The following is a 13,914-nucleotide window of genomic DNA, read 5'->3' as shown; positions in this document are numbered from 1 at the left end:
AAAACCCAACAAACCATGTATCATGTATTTCTTGTTTGGCTTCTGATCAAATTTCAGTAGCTAGCTGTTGGCCCAGGAAAATACTTTTGTCAGTTTTCATGGCTAATGTTGCATTTATTCACACATTCTCCACTTACTGCACATTGAATTTCTTAGTATTACCAATCTTTCAGCCCTAAAAACTCCATGTTTCAGTTGGCAAAATTAGCCTTTAACTTTTCTATGAAATGGATTGTTGGACTTAGTGATAAGATTTTTCGAGAACTTTATTTTTCAATGACTTAATTTCACTTTAGAAATAGAAAACAAGAAAGTGGTACTATTTTGCTATTATGCAGTTAGAATTTGTGTACTTTTCCAAAATCATCTGCCTTTAGAAGACACTTTAGCTAAAGAATATCTAGTAGGCAACATAAAGTAAGTAAAGTCACATTTTGGGAACATTTAACATTGTGATTTCTGTATGTATGAAATAATAGTGTTGACTATTTTTCAGAAAAACTTTGCTCCTTTTCTTCATTGTGTATTATGAAAATGTGAGAGGTCTAGATATAATGATTAATATTTAACAGTTTAATATATCTTTATATCTATCTTTATAAGATATGTATTATATATCTTAATTTTATTAACATTAGAGACTATAACATTTAAAGTAGGTGTGTAAATCAAATTTGTGAGGAAAAGATAAACCAGTCTAGTTTTGCTCTAAAAATGTAAGAGTTCTTTAGTTATCCAGATACACCTTTGGAGTGTGATTTTTTTTTTTTTTTCCCCCGAGGGTGGGGCGGGGCAGAGGGAGAGGGAGAGAGAGAATCTTAAAGAGGCTCCATATCCAGCATGGAGCCAGATGCCAGGTTCGATCTCAAAACTCTGAGACCATGACCTGAATGGAAATCAAGAGTTGGATGCTTAACTGACTGAGCCACCCAGGCACCCCTGGAATGTGGTTTTAAGTAACAAAGATATATACATACATGTATACATAGTTATGTGTGTATGTATATAATTGTCATAAATACCAGTATATTAATAATAGTTCATATTTTAACTTGAATCAAAATTATTAGGATTATCATTTGTAGAATTAGTTGGAATTAGCTTAATAAAAGAGGAATTCAGTTATTAAATAAATGGCATATACTTAAACATAATCACCAGAGGGCATTTTTTCATAACACTCCTTACTTCCAGACTGTGTATTTTGCCCATTTTTTCACCCATATTCTCCACTGTACTGTAAGTTGTATAAGGACAGTGGTGCTGAATCTCCGTGCACCAGTGTTTTCCAGTGCTTACTGTGGTGTTTGGTAGGTAGTACTTTTTTTGATGAATGCTTGAATTTATGAGTGAATTATATATGTAGTTTAAAAACGCACTATCTACCTCAAATGTGAAAGTTACACATTGCTCTTCTTAGCTTTATATAAAGCCAAAAAATATTGTGATAATGATTCAAAGTTAGAGTCTAAGGTGAATTAGGGCCATTCTTTTTTTTTTTTTTTTTAGGGCCATTCTTATGAAAAGTTCTATGAGGATCTCAGGATGTTTAGGGAAAAGTACTCATCCACATTGTGTGGAAACTTGAATATTAATATTGCCATGAATAAGTAGCTTTCCAGTCTTACATATCAGGATAGGGGCAGTTGGGAGTAAAACCCTTGGTCTGTCATAATCCTCAGCCTAGTGCCCAGTCTACTGTTCAAACATGGTAACTGTGTGCACTTTTTTCTTTTTCTTATTACTAGCACCTCAGAACAGCCTCTGTGCTCAAGTACCATAGGATCAAGGGCTTGTTGAAATAGTTCACTACTTGACTATGAAAAATGGGCATTGATACTCTGATACTGATAGATATTTTTATACATATTTTTCTTTATAGATGGCTATATATAGATACATATTTTTTTCTTTTCCCAACTTAATGATGGCCACATACTGAATTGCATCAAATGATTGTTGAATGGGTGTTATTACCTATAGAGTTCTGGTTAGAGATAGGTTTTTTTTTTTAAGATTCAATTCTTGAGTTTATAAAAATAATTTTGGAATAATGTTTTCTCATTAAAAGTACAAAAGTTCCCTGCTACATCTTTTCTCTAAAATTACCAGAGAATGTATATAAGGTTATTTTTTTTTTACTAGAACTGCCTTCTTCGGGTCAACACAGTTTTATTTATGTTCAAATGATTATTTTGTGAGATTGAGAAAAAAAATCTGCCTTTATTCGTAACTCTGCTACTCTGTTAGTGTTGCTTATTTTGTAAAATAAAGAATGGATAGATTTTATTTATTTAAATAATACTACTAATTTTTCCCGCAAAGGTTTAGGTTTGTCTTGCTGAATTTATTTTCAAACAGTGTTTTTAAAGAGTGTTCAGTATAGATAACAATCTGCAGATGCTGATTTTGTTTATTAAATATCCAGAGTCACTGGCTGCCCTTGATCTTTGCCTGGGCCTTGCATTAAGCTCCAGGGACCTGTGTGGTTATTAGTAACTACTGATATTCATGTCAGCAGTGCTCAGGGCTGTGCCCACAGGAATAATTTACTCTGGAGAACAGTTAGACTTAAACTTGGGCTTTAAAAAGGAATGACTCAACACTGGACTCAAAGTGATCCGAACTTTGCATCGCAAATGCTACTGAAACAGAGTCTGCAACTGCAGCGCACGAGGTGTGGTTTGAGGGTGTGGTTTCAGCTGAAGGGTAGGGACCTGCCTAGCCCTTTTCCCCTCCATTTAATATTCAAATGAGCACGGTGACGGGCGTTCACAAAAGGCTTTCTTCAGGGAGTCCCTGGTGTCCGGTTCTGCCTCTGCAAGCCCTTCAGATCACTCCCCATTTTGAACTACGTAGTCGGTGGGATTTCGGGGCTCTCTGAACCCGAGCGGCCCCTCTCCCCAGTTCCGGCACTGGGTCTGAGGTGCGCTGATGTCTCCACCAAGCTGTTGCATTGCAGCCTCCCGGCCTCGAGGTACCTCCCCCTGAAACAGCTCGCCCGCTCCCGAGAGGAGGCCAGGAGTCAAAGAAAAAGATGACTGCAAAGTTAAGTCGCGGGAGGGCGTAGCAGCGAAGTGATAGAGCACAGAGCAGCCTGTCCAGAGCGCGGCTCGGCAAAGGGACAGAGCGGCTGCTGCCTGAAGAGAGAGGGCGTTGCTGGAAGGGCCCTGGCTCGGGAGGATGCCTGCCGGGGACCACACTGCCCAGAGGAGCTGGGGACAGCGCAGGACCTCCCTGCTGGAGTTCCTTCTCTGCCTCCCCCACCGGCCACCTCTGCCTCTCTCCAGCTGTAGCTGAAAAGAAAGCCAAACCGCGGCCACAGTTGGTCAGTTTCAAAGGCTAGCGTAGTCTCGGTTTTCAGCTGAATGTGAATTGTGCTGCTTGTGCCTTAGAGGAAACCCGGAGCTCTTCTTTGCTGCAGTTTCCTCAGGTGGAATAAGCCTTAAGGAAGATCAGATAAGACTCTTTGGAAATGACTTTTTTTTTTTCAAGGGGAGATTATAGTACACCGTGCTTTCTAACTGTTTACTTTAAACGGTTGCTGGATTGTCCTGGCTTGGCTGTCCAAAAGTCTTTTTTTTTTTTCTTCCTTTGGGTAGCCTCGAAGAAGCTTAATATGGGAAGAAAAACTGCCTTTTGAATCAAGATTATTTATAGCTACACCCAAAAAAAGTAAAAGAAGATTTTAACTTTCTTAACAGCATTAGACAACTTATTTTTCTCTGAAGATTTGTTTTGTGCCTTGATCTGAACAATACGTGGTCCCTGTGTTTGTCTTTTAAGTTTCTGAAGCATGGTTTATTTATAAAGGAAATGGGAGTTTTGCAAGCCATCCTTAAGTGGATTACAGTTAAACAGAGTTCTACCGATACTGACATTCAGCCTGTTAAAAATGCTGGCTCATTTGGAAATTTTAACCTGGAAATCTCAGATGCAAAATTAGACTAAAAAGGGAAATGGACTGACAATGGAATGTTTTGATTGTTTGAGCCACTGTTAAGTGTGTGTTTGTTTTGTTTTGTTTTCTGTGTTTTGGAGTGTGTGATTGGGAACTTGGGGGACTGGGGAAGGGGGAGGAAGGAGATTTCTGTTCTGTGTTCTTGATGCACTTTATTTTTTAGAATCATTTAAAAACAACCAGGTAAAAGGATAGTTGCATTTAGAGTGATGCACTGATGATGCTGATGACCTTATAAACACCTCATAGATCACGACCTGTATTATTTGAGCATATGTCTTTATGCTGAGGACACTTTATGGCTCTGGTCAGAAGTATACTTTTTTGAAAGATGCTTTACCTTCTTTCTTATTTTCTTTGACAAGAGCTGCAATATTTGTTTTAACTGTCTACAAAATGGGGAAGCCACTCAGCAGACCAGACTGTTTACGTCAGAATCCCCCATGTGTAGGGAAAGGTGAAGAAGAGGAGGACCTAAATATCGAAGACTGTTACGTCCCACAGCGGTCAATCTATGACACTGTTAGACTAAATGAACAGATAGACTCTGGTTCAAAGGGTAGCCTGTCTTCCAGGCATTTTACAGATCGGACTTTACCCTACAGTCACAGAACACTGGATGTTAGTTCTTTATGCTCTAACGGTGCCCTTGCTTCTTCCAGTGTATTTGAGCTGAGAGGTCGTGAAGCTAACAAACTAGATGAAAAGATGATCTTTGATGCGCTCAAGTTAAATAGCGATATCATTCGAACCACAGGATTACCCAAAGCCAAATCCCATGCAGAGAAGAAAGAACATAGACGGTCATGGCGAATGTTTGTCCCAGCCAATTTTATGGATTATGCAAACAAAAGTGAAACCTCTTTTGTTGAACCTACTGATATGTCAGATGCTGTTACCAAGGCCAGCAAGTGCAGATGGGGTACTAATTCTCTAACGTCGGAGGAGGATGACTCTGGGTTATGTAGCCCTCCAGCAGAGAGGGAAGAAAAACAGGGCATTTTAACTGGAGACCAGTCACGAATTAGAAGCTTGTCTTCTGCTGAAGATATCCATATAGCAGAGCAATACAGACCATTCTTTTCTGTTTATTCCATTAGTGAACAGAAAATCCCATTGCTTTCATGTAGAAGTGCCCACCCTGATGAAAATTTCAGAATGATTTTACATGATGTTTCTCCACTAGAGGAAACAAAATGTGTCAGTGGTCAAAGGGAAATCCATGGTGAAAATTATTGCTGGCAGAATGATTTGAAAGAAAGCACTGTTAAGTGTGATCTCTTAATTACGCCAAGAGATGGAGAAAACCAGTGTATTTCTAAGCCTGGAGATGAAGGGAAAACATATGGACCAGGAGGTTCTCAGATCACAGCACAAAGTAGGGAACTGGTGAAAGATTCTTCTGAGGTTTTACATCTCTCTCTCACAGATCTGGAGGGAAATGATGCAGGTTGTGGTAGCACCAGTTTAGTAAAAAACGTGACACTGTTGACACCATATGATCCAGAAGAATCCAACGTAGCATCTAAAGAGGAAGTGGAGGTGCCCGTTTCTGCCCAGAAGATGGAGGTGGTCCACAGGAAGTGTTCCCCGAAATTCATACCAGTAAGAAAGCAAGCAGCTCCCCGAAAAGCAAGGGCCCAGGCAGGAATATTGGACCCAGTCTATAATGGCTTTCAGTCAGTTCAGGTAATTAACGGGAATGTGAAACTCTGCAGTGCGAGTAGTTTGTAGGTCTGTTTTAAAGTGGTCACTAGTGTTTCTAATAATGCTCAGATCCAGTCTTTTATTTCGGGGGTTTGCCGAGTACCCTACAAGGTTCCAGGTATTGATAAGTTGGTCATTATAACAGATTAATTAGGGACCATTTTTTTTAGAAGAATGAGTATGCCCTGCTGTTTAGAGTCCTGTTGATTGTGCAGGTGGTGGCCGTTTCCCTGCATTTAGAATGCTTCCCCTGGGAGTTCATGTTAACATTATTAGGCTTTCCCACAAATTGTGGTTTAAGACACTGCCACGTGAGGGGAGTTATTTTGGATTTATTAAGGTTGAACAGGCCTGGTCACGGAGGTACAAACACACAGTATTATATTGTGGTCTGCGAAGTAGTCTTCTCAAATTAAGGACATTTTAAACGTGCTGGAAATCTTCTCTCAGTAGCTCTGAATGTGGAAGTAGAGAAGTTGTGCTGTGTTTTGCAGTCGTTACAGCTCCTAACTTGTGAGCGGTGAATGAGGTAAGAAAGTAAAGGGTGCAGCCTTGTCCTAAGTAAGGGTTGTTTGTCAAGCCTGTAATTATTTTCTTCCCACTCAGATTGAAGTTCAGCTATTTTGGTATTTTTACTAAGCTCTTCTGGTAAACTTTGCCTCAGAGGTAATTTTATTTTATTTTAAGCTTTGTGCTTGTGTGTTTATGGGTTAGATCAGGGGGAAAGCCTCTCTTCTGAGGTATTTGTTACCACTGAGAGATAAGGAATTTAGATAGTATCAAAAAAGGTCCTCTTTCCAGCCTATGAAAAAATTGCTCCAGTCATCGTTACCCTTTCCTGGAACACATGTTAAATGGCATACTAGGTTAAAAGCTTAAAAGCACCTTTTTTTTTATGTAAAGGATTTTGCAGTTTATTTGTTAGAAAGCAATTAAACTCTTAGGAATATATAGAGTCTTCAGTACTCTATTTTAACCCATAGCATATTTTTTTTGTAGCACTTCAGAAAATTACCACAGACTCACCCAGACCTACTTTGGTATGCAACGCTAAAATTAATTTCTTTAAAACCAAGATCAGAGGTGAAGGCAATTTACTAGAACATTATATTAAATTTTTTGTCCTGAACGTTATCTGAGAGGGAGAGTAGAATTTTTCCCTGGCAAGTTCCTGGAATTATGAAGTAGCAGCTTTCTTACCATTCCCCCTTCTTTTCTGTAAGTTGTAAAACATATCCATAGCTGTTAGTTCCTAGAAGTGGTAAAGAAAAGAAGTAGAATGGTAGTACCAAATTCTACTTTCACCGCCTTGCTGCAACTTTATATTGACTTACTAGGTAACTTAATACATTTTAAAAAATTATGAAAGCTAATTTTTTTTCTCTCAGTGATTTGAGTTCTTATTTCTTTGGTTATGTGTAATTGACTGTTATAATTTATAGTACTGTTATATAGAAACAATGAGCCAGTGTGGAAATTGTAAGGATTTTATGTAGAAGAAGAAACTTGAGCTTTTAGCTGAGAGGAGACTTTTAAGGGAAATGATCATTTATTTGTTTGCTATTTCTAAATTTACTCATTCATGCAATAGCACAGGACTATCTTGAGTGCCATGCCTCAGGCCAGAGTCTGAAGACTTTCTCTTGTAGCCTCTACATCTTTAAAAATTACTTCCCATAAGGTGTCTGTAATTTTTTAAGTACTATTTTGTTATTTGCCTTTTTAATGTTTTCATATATTCTGTTAATTGTTCATTTACTTGGACTATTGATATATTATGTAGTGCCCTGTAGTATAATGACTCAAACCCCAAACCTTGTCTTGTCTTAATATCTAGCTGAGACTTTCCTTCCTTTGTTAAATTAATTTTCTTTATGGCATCTCTTAGGCCCTATATTTAAAACATTTGTATCTCTATGAAAGAGTTGATATACTATCAGTATAATCCCTTTGCGGGGTTAATGTCATCCACGCCGTGACGGAAATATAATTTTTCTGTACTGATACTCATCCGGCAAATAATTATGGGGTACGTATTACATGCTAGGTACTGTAGTAGCTCCAGGACATAGAACCACTATCAGGAAAAGAAATTTCTGCTTTCATGGAACTGGCATTTTACTCTAGCGCATGAGATTTTTTGCCAGTTACAGGCATTTGGGGACCGTAAATTGGATGGGACTGAGAGTCGGAGGGAGAGTTCTGGCAAATGGCTGGCAGTGAAGGCAGTGACCAGAGAGTAACCAGACTTGCTGTGCTGGCGACATGAAATGTGTGAGCACGTCCGAGGGGTGAGGGCTCTGTGCTCTTGCAAGGCTGTCGGCATCTTGATAGGCATTGAGGGGGCTTGGTGGGTAGGGACCCATTCTATTGCAGTGCCTGCCGACATCCCTTCTCTTTTCCTAGCTCTGTATTTTGGCCTCGCTGGCAAGCTATAGATTGGCCTCTTGGCTCCCCTCAGCACTTTGTTCTTGACCTTCATTTCCAATTTGAGTCTCAAACTTCAGCAGTTGCCTCCTAACAGCAGGTATCACTAGAGGAGCTCATAAAGCTCCTTGCCCAGTAAGGCTTTTCTCGGGCCCATCTTATCATTTTGCTCCTTGGCGTTTTCCGTACCTTTTCCACTAGAGTTAAATTGGAATGATAGAAAATATCTAGTTTTATGCTAATGAAGCAATAGAGAGAGGACAGATAAACTCTTTTCTTGGTTTTATAGGTAATCTGATTAAAGGTACTTAGAATATCATTCTTTAAAATTCCTGGGTGATTTTGATAATATTATAAATTTATACTTAGTTTATTCTTACTGTTATTCATAAGGTAGCTGTGACATATGATGAGATAACAAAAGTTATTTTTACCTGTAATACTGGATACCTGATAATTGAACAAATGTTTGTATTTGGTGGTGGTTAGATAATTTGTATAAATTATTGCTCTTCCAACCACAGGTATTCCAAAAGGAAGAGATTGAACCTTTGCAGGTTAAGCAGCAAGATGTAAACTGGTTAGGTCAAGGCCTTATTCAGAGTGCTGCTAAAAGCACCAGCACGCAGGGTTTGGAGCATGACCTGGACGATGTCAATGCACGCTGGAAGACTCTCAATAAGAAGGTAGTTTCTCCATCCCCTTTGCTATTATTTCTGTCGATTATTTATTCTCTAGCATTTGTTGTGACAACTAATCATATTTCTAGTAGCTAAACTTCCCTACGCGTGCCTGCCTTTTTATATTGCTGTAAACTGGATGGCCCAAACTCAGATGCCTGCAGGTGGTCAGTGGGCAGCATAATGACAGAAGTGAGCTGAGTGAAATAGGACTCTGCCTGGCATTCTCTTGACTTTGAGAGAGACACAGTAGTGCCAGTGTGATGGCAGGGGGCCCATGATCCATGACCTTGTGTTGAGGGAGCACACACACCAGGGGAAGCGGCAGGCAGTGGGAGAGGGAGAAGCAGGCTCCCCGCTCAGCAGGAAGCCCAATGCGGGGCTTGATCCCAGGACCCCGGGATCATGACCTGAGCAGAAGGCAGATGCTTAACCGTCTGAGCCACCCAGGTGCCCCGGAAGCTGATACCCTAGTCTACTTACTTTCAAAGGAACTGCGCATCTCACTTTTTCGGTGAAACCTAATTTTCAAATGTTGGCAACTAATTTACACCGTATAATAGGTCACCCTGTGCAGGTGAAAGCAACTGTGTCTCTTTGTCAGCCTTGGACTAAAGGTTTTACCATCCTCGCTATAGACTCTTAACTCTAAATATTTTACTTACGAGATGTAGATCCCACCTCTTTCTAAATGTCCATGAGGGAAAACCCTGGAGAATAATTCTCTGATACCTTAAGGAGATAATGCTGAAACACAATGGCAGCCCTTCACATGATGTAAATGATCAGAACATTGTTACGGGATGGCAGTGCTCATCTGGTGGTGGTGGTTTTTGTTCTCGTAGTTTTCTCTGCTTTGAAATCTTAAGCAATTGTTGCCAGATCTCAAAAGTACATTTATCATTCTTTAAAGTCTGATTTGTATTGTAGTGCCCTACAAACACAGCTGGAATATAGTGTCAGGTGTAAATGTATTATATGGTACTTGAAATATCTTGCCAACTACTTTTTCAGTCCTGAAGAAAAAGATCTGTGAGAAGGGCAATAGGATATCTCTCTGTAGGACACAGAGACTCCATTTACTAGAATACAAAGGCCCTGGTTTGTCAAAAAAGGACTCTAGGACTTGGAGCTAGCAGAATTTAATCGGATACTTTACAGGTATTTTGCTTAGCAAAATATAAATCTGTTTCTCTCTACTATAATAGTTTTTTTTTTTTTAGCTTAGTCTTAAAATATTCATCAGTAGGAAATAAAAAATGAATCAAAAGGATACTGATAAAAATGAATTAGGCATTGTTTCAGTAACCTTATAATACTTGAATTATTCATGGCTAACCATAAATGTATTTGGTATTTCCAAAATCTCATCGATTTCATCTTTTACATTACTGTTTGGGATGGAAACCTTTTCTTCTTGGCTTGATTGCTAGACTTTGACTCGTTTCCACCACAGTCCTGCCCATTGTCAATGCTTTGGGCGGATTTTAAGTGAAAAGGAAAAGAAAATTTGTGCCCAGATGGGAAGATGAGCGTGAAAAGTAGTGGCTGGTGGGCAAATTTCACTTTTTAGGAAACAAGTAAACAAGTTGATGCAACTGCAACTTTGCAGGTGGCTCAGCGAGCAGCCCAGCTGCAGGAGGCCCTGCTGCACTGTGGGCGGTTCCAGGATGCCCTGGAGTCCCTGCTCAGCTGGATGGTGGACACCGAGGAGCTGATGGCCAATCAGAAGCCCCCGTCAGCCGAGTTCAAAGTGGTGAAGGCCCAGATACAAGAGCAGAAGGTAAGTCAGCGATACTTTTGTGTTGTGTTTCATGTCAAACCGTAATGAGAGTAAAAATTTTCCTCGTGACTCTCTTTGTATTAACAGAATATTCTAGTTGACTGGTTATTGATGCTCTAGACGTTATTTTTCAGTCATTCAACAAGCATTTACAGAACATCTGCCAGGGGTCCGACATTGTTTTAGGTGCTGGAGATAGTCACTAAATAGAAAAGATGAATGTTCCTTATTGACTTTAAGGTTTAGTGGGCAGGGAGGAAGAGGGGGAGACAGTAGAAGTAAGTAAATTGTGATAAGTTATCAAATGATAAATAAAGAAGAATTAGGAAGTGCCAGAGAAAGGAAGGAGGACAGGAAGTGCTGGGGTGGAGTTGTGTGTTGTGTGTGTGTGTGTGCAGTTTCCAATAGGGTAGTCAAGGAAAACCTCACTCACTGAAAAGGTGACTTTGGCAGAAATACCATTCCATTATATGTTAGATCGATCTATATGAAATTGGCTTTTTTTAAAAAGTATAGTTGACACACAAAGTTACATAAGTTTCAGGTGTACAATATAGTGTGATTCAACAATCTCTATGTTATGCTACGTTCCCTACAAGCGTGACTGCTATCGGTCACCATACGACGCCTTACAGCACCATCAACTATATTCCCTGTGCTGTGCCTTTCATCCCTGTGACTCACTCATTCCCTGACTGGAGGCCTGTATTTCTCACTCCTTATTTATAGGTTAAATACAGGCGGTTTCTTGTGGCTCAGCCTGTGCTGAAGAAGCAAGTATTTGATTCGTATATGCTAAGGAATATGCTGTTGTGTCTTTTGACACTGCTAATACAAGACCAAGTTGGAAAGAAAGACCCACTTGTTAGAGGGATGATAACATAGAAAAAAAAATTTGTGCTCCTGATGGCGGTGGTCAGTTAGGAAGCATTTAGTGACATTTTCAGACAATTTGTCAGCCATGACTTGAAATGGCATATGGGAGGGGCCTAGCACACAGCACGTTGGTAAGATTTTTCCTGTGCAGAACTTTAAAAAGAAGGGAATGGATCAAGAGGTTTAATTTAGTTTTGACATTCAGTACTCTCTCTAAAAATTCTTTGAAGACTCTAGGGTATTGGGAATTAACCTGTGAGAAATAGATTTAGAGATAAGGATTATAGAAATATAACAGGAAACATTGCATTTGCATGATTTTTAAATAATATATACATAATATATAATATGTAACAAAGTAATGTATATTTAATAAGTATAATATAATATATATAATAATATAACTGCTACTGTTCAGTATTGAATTTAGACCTTTGTTATTCTCCCAAAGTCAATGACCTATGTTTAGCCAACAGAACGTATTTGTTGGTTTTGCTTTCTTAATTGCTAGAGGCTTTGCTATTAAAGTTTATCAGAAGTAATCCATTTAATTAGTTCTCTTTACTGCCTAAATCACCTGTTGTACCTTGATTTTACAATGACTATAACCTGTATCAAGAGAGTTGGCATGTCTTCCCCTTCTTTTTAAACATGTTCCTCTTACCACCTGATTTGGTGGTCCCAAAATGAAAGTGAGAGGATACTCTTTTAGCTTCTTACCTCGAGGTAACTGCATTTCTTTAATCCTTAACTATCAGTCAGGATCAGATTAAGGAAGCAGTGAAGAAGTATTTAGCATTTCATATACCTGTGCCTTCCTCCCTGTTATTAACACAGTCCCTGTGCTTAGCACTTACTCATGAAAGAATCGTTTTGATTAGATTAGAGCAAGGTAATCCTGAGTTCTGGCTACTGTCAAACATTCCATCCAAGGCTTTTTTGAAATATTTGCTTAGAATTAAATTGGATTTTTTTTCTGCTGCTAAATCCTGAAATGCTAGTCGTATTTAGCCAGCTTTGGGGATTTCTGACTTATTCCACCCTCTCTCTGTTCCTTTTGGAGATGATATTCCGAGGCTCTTTTTGAGTTTCCAGCCTCATGAAGGATTTTAGGAAGTAGTTCCACCTAGTAAAGAGAGGCAGGGGCCTCGAGTTTGAGCCTCACTAGCTTGTGAATTTGGTCTGAGTCTCAGCTCCCCTGTCTATAATGGTTTGTTTAACATGGGGAAGGGTGTTGAGAACAGTAATGATTTATAATAATCTTGTCTCAGTAGGACAGGTGATCACTGAAGGTTTAGGGGGTTACCATTTCGTTACAATAAAGGGGATTTTGTACTTCCAGTGCAGTGCAGTTATCCTTCAGCGGCACCTTCCACCCCATTATTTTATATTAAAAAAATTAATAATGAATGGGCTTAATGGCCTTATCAATATTAGTTTTATCTGCTATGAAAAGCCCCAATCACAGTGTCTGACACAATAGCAATGAATCACTAAACAAAATGAGTTATTTTTAAAATCCTACTTCTTTTTTATGTGAATCCATACAAAATACGTATTTTTTGTCATGTATGAAAAGTACTTAGACTGCGTTTTCCATTAGTTAACACAATTATTCCTCTACTCCCCCCCCCCCCGCCCCACCCCTTTTGCTTTCGGTATTGAATGTTCTGTCTCAAGCTTCTCCAAAGATTGTTGGACGACCGCAGATCCACTGTGGACGTCATCAAACGAGAAGGAGAAAAAATTGCTGCGGCAGCGGAACCTGCGGACAAAGTGAAGATTCTGAAACAGCTGAGTCTCTTGGATAGTAGATGGGAGGCATTGCTTAGTGAAGCTGAAACGAGGTAACTTAGATACTTCCAGCAGCAAAGGCTGTCCTGCTGAATGTTTGCATTTTGATAATGCTTTTCTTCAAGCCGTCATTTTCCTATGTTTACCATGTACGTGAACAGGGAGCAGAGGCCGTGGGGCCTCTCTCTTCGTTCCTCTAATGGTAAGGTCTTGGAATCACCAAATAATTTCAGCTCTTTATTTTAAGAAAAATGATTCCCTCAGGAGTAATTTATTTATGGCATAGTAACTGCCTGCCTGCTGTGCATCAGGCACAGAGCAGGGCCTTGGGTCGTAGAGGTGAGCTGGACAGATCGTCTTGGTCCTCAGGGTACAGTCTAGTAGAGTTTTATAGCCATTGGAAAGTAAAGACAAATGTGAGGTTTCAGAGCAAAAACGTAGGGTGTTGTGGAAGCGTATAAAGGAAAAACCGAGTCTGCGGGGAGGGAAATGACAGTTAAGCTGTGTTTTAAAGGAGTAGGAGTTAGCTAAGAAACGAAGTAGATGGAAGGGTGCTGTGGTGTTTGTGAAGGCTAAGAGGTCTGGAGCATGGTCTGCAGGGCATGCAGTCAAACTGTTTTTTAATTACATTTTTTCATTCTCCATGTTGGCATCACATTGACCAGTGTTGAGTAGTAGCTACACTG

At 39.5% G+C, this 13,914-nt stretch overlaps 1 protein-coding gene across 17 annotated transcripts in view; it reads left to right on the top strand.

The window, feature by feature from the left end:
* Positions 1-13,914, top strand: part of DST (dystonin) — a 364,879-nt gene that overhangs the window by 276,216 nt on the left and 74,749 nt on the right. For all 17 annotated transcript variants that reach the window (XM_064597729.1, XM_064597726.1, XM_064597725.1 and 14 more), the window contains 3 exons: positions 8,620-8,781; positions 10,388-10,558; positions 13,115-13,281. In XM_064597729.1, the coding sequence (XP_064453799.1) occupies positions 8,620-8,781; positions 10,388-10,558; positions 13,115-13,281 (500 nt within the window). The remainder of the gene's footprint in view (positions 1-8,619; positions 8,782-10,387; positions 10,559-13,114; positions 13,282-13,914) is intronic.

Source organism: Mirounga angustirostris, unplaced genomic scaffold (genome assembly GCF_029215605.1).
Source record: "Mirounga angustirostris isolate CCGP_5_RB_7025 unplaced genomic scaffold, mMirAng1.0.hap1 SCAF_8, whole genome shotgun sequence".
Lineage (NCBI taxonomy): Eukaryota > Metazoa > Chordata > Mammalia > Carnivora > Phocidae > Mirounga > Mirounga angustirostris.
The sequence above is the reverse complement of the archived record's forward strand: the minus strand, read 5'-3'. Positions and strand labels throughout refer to the sequence as shown.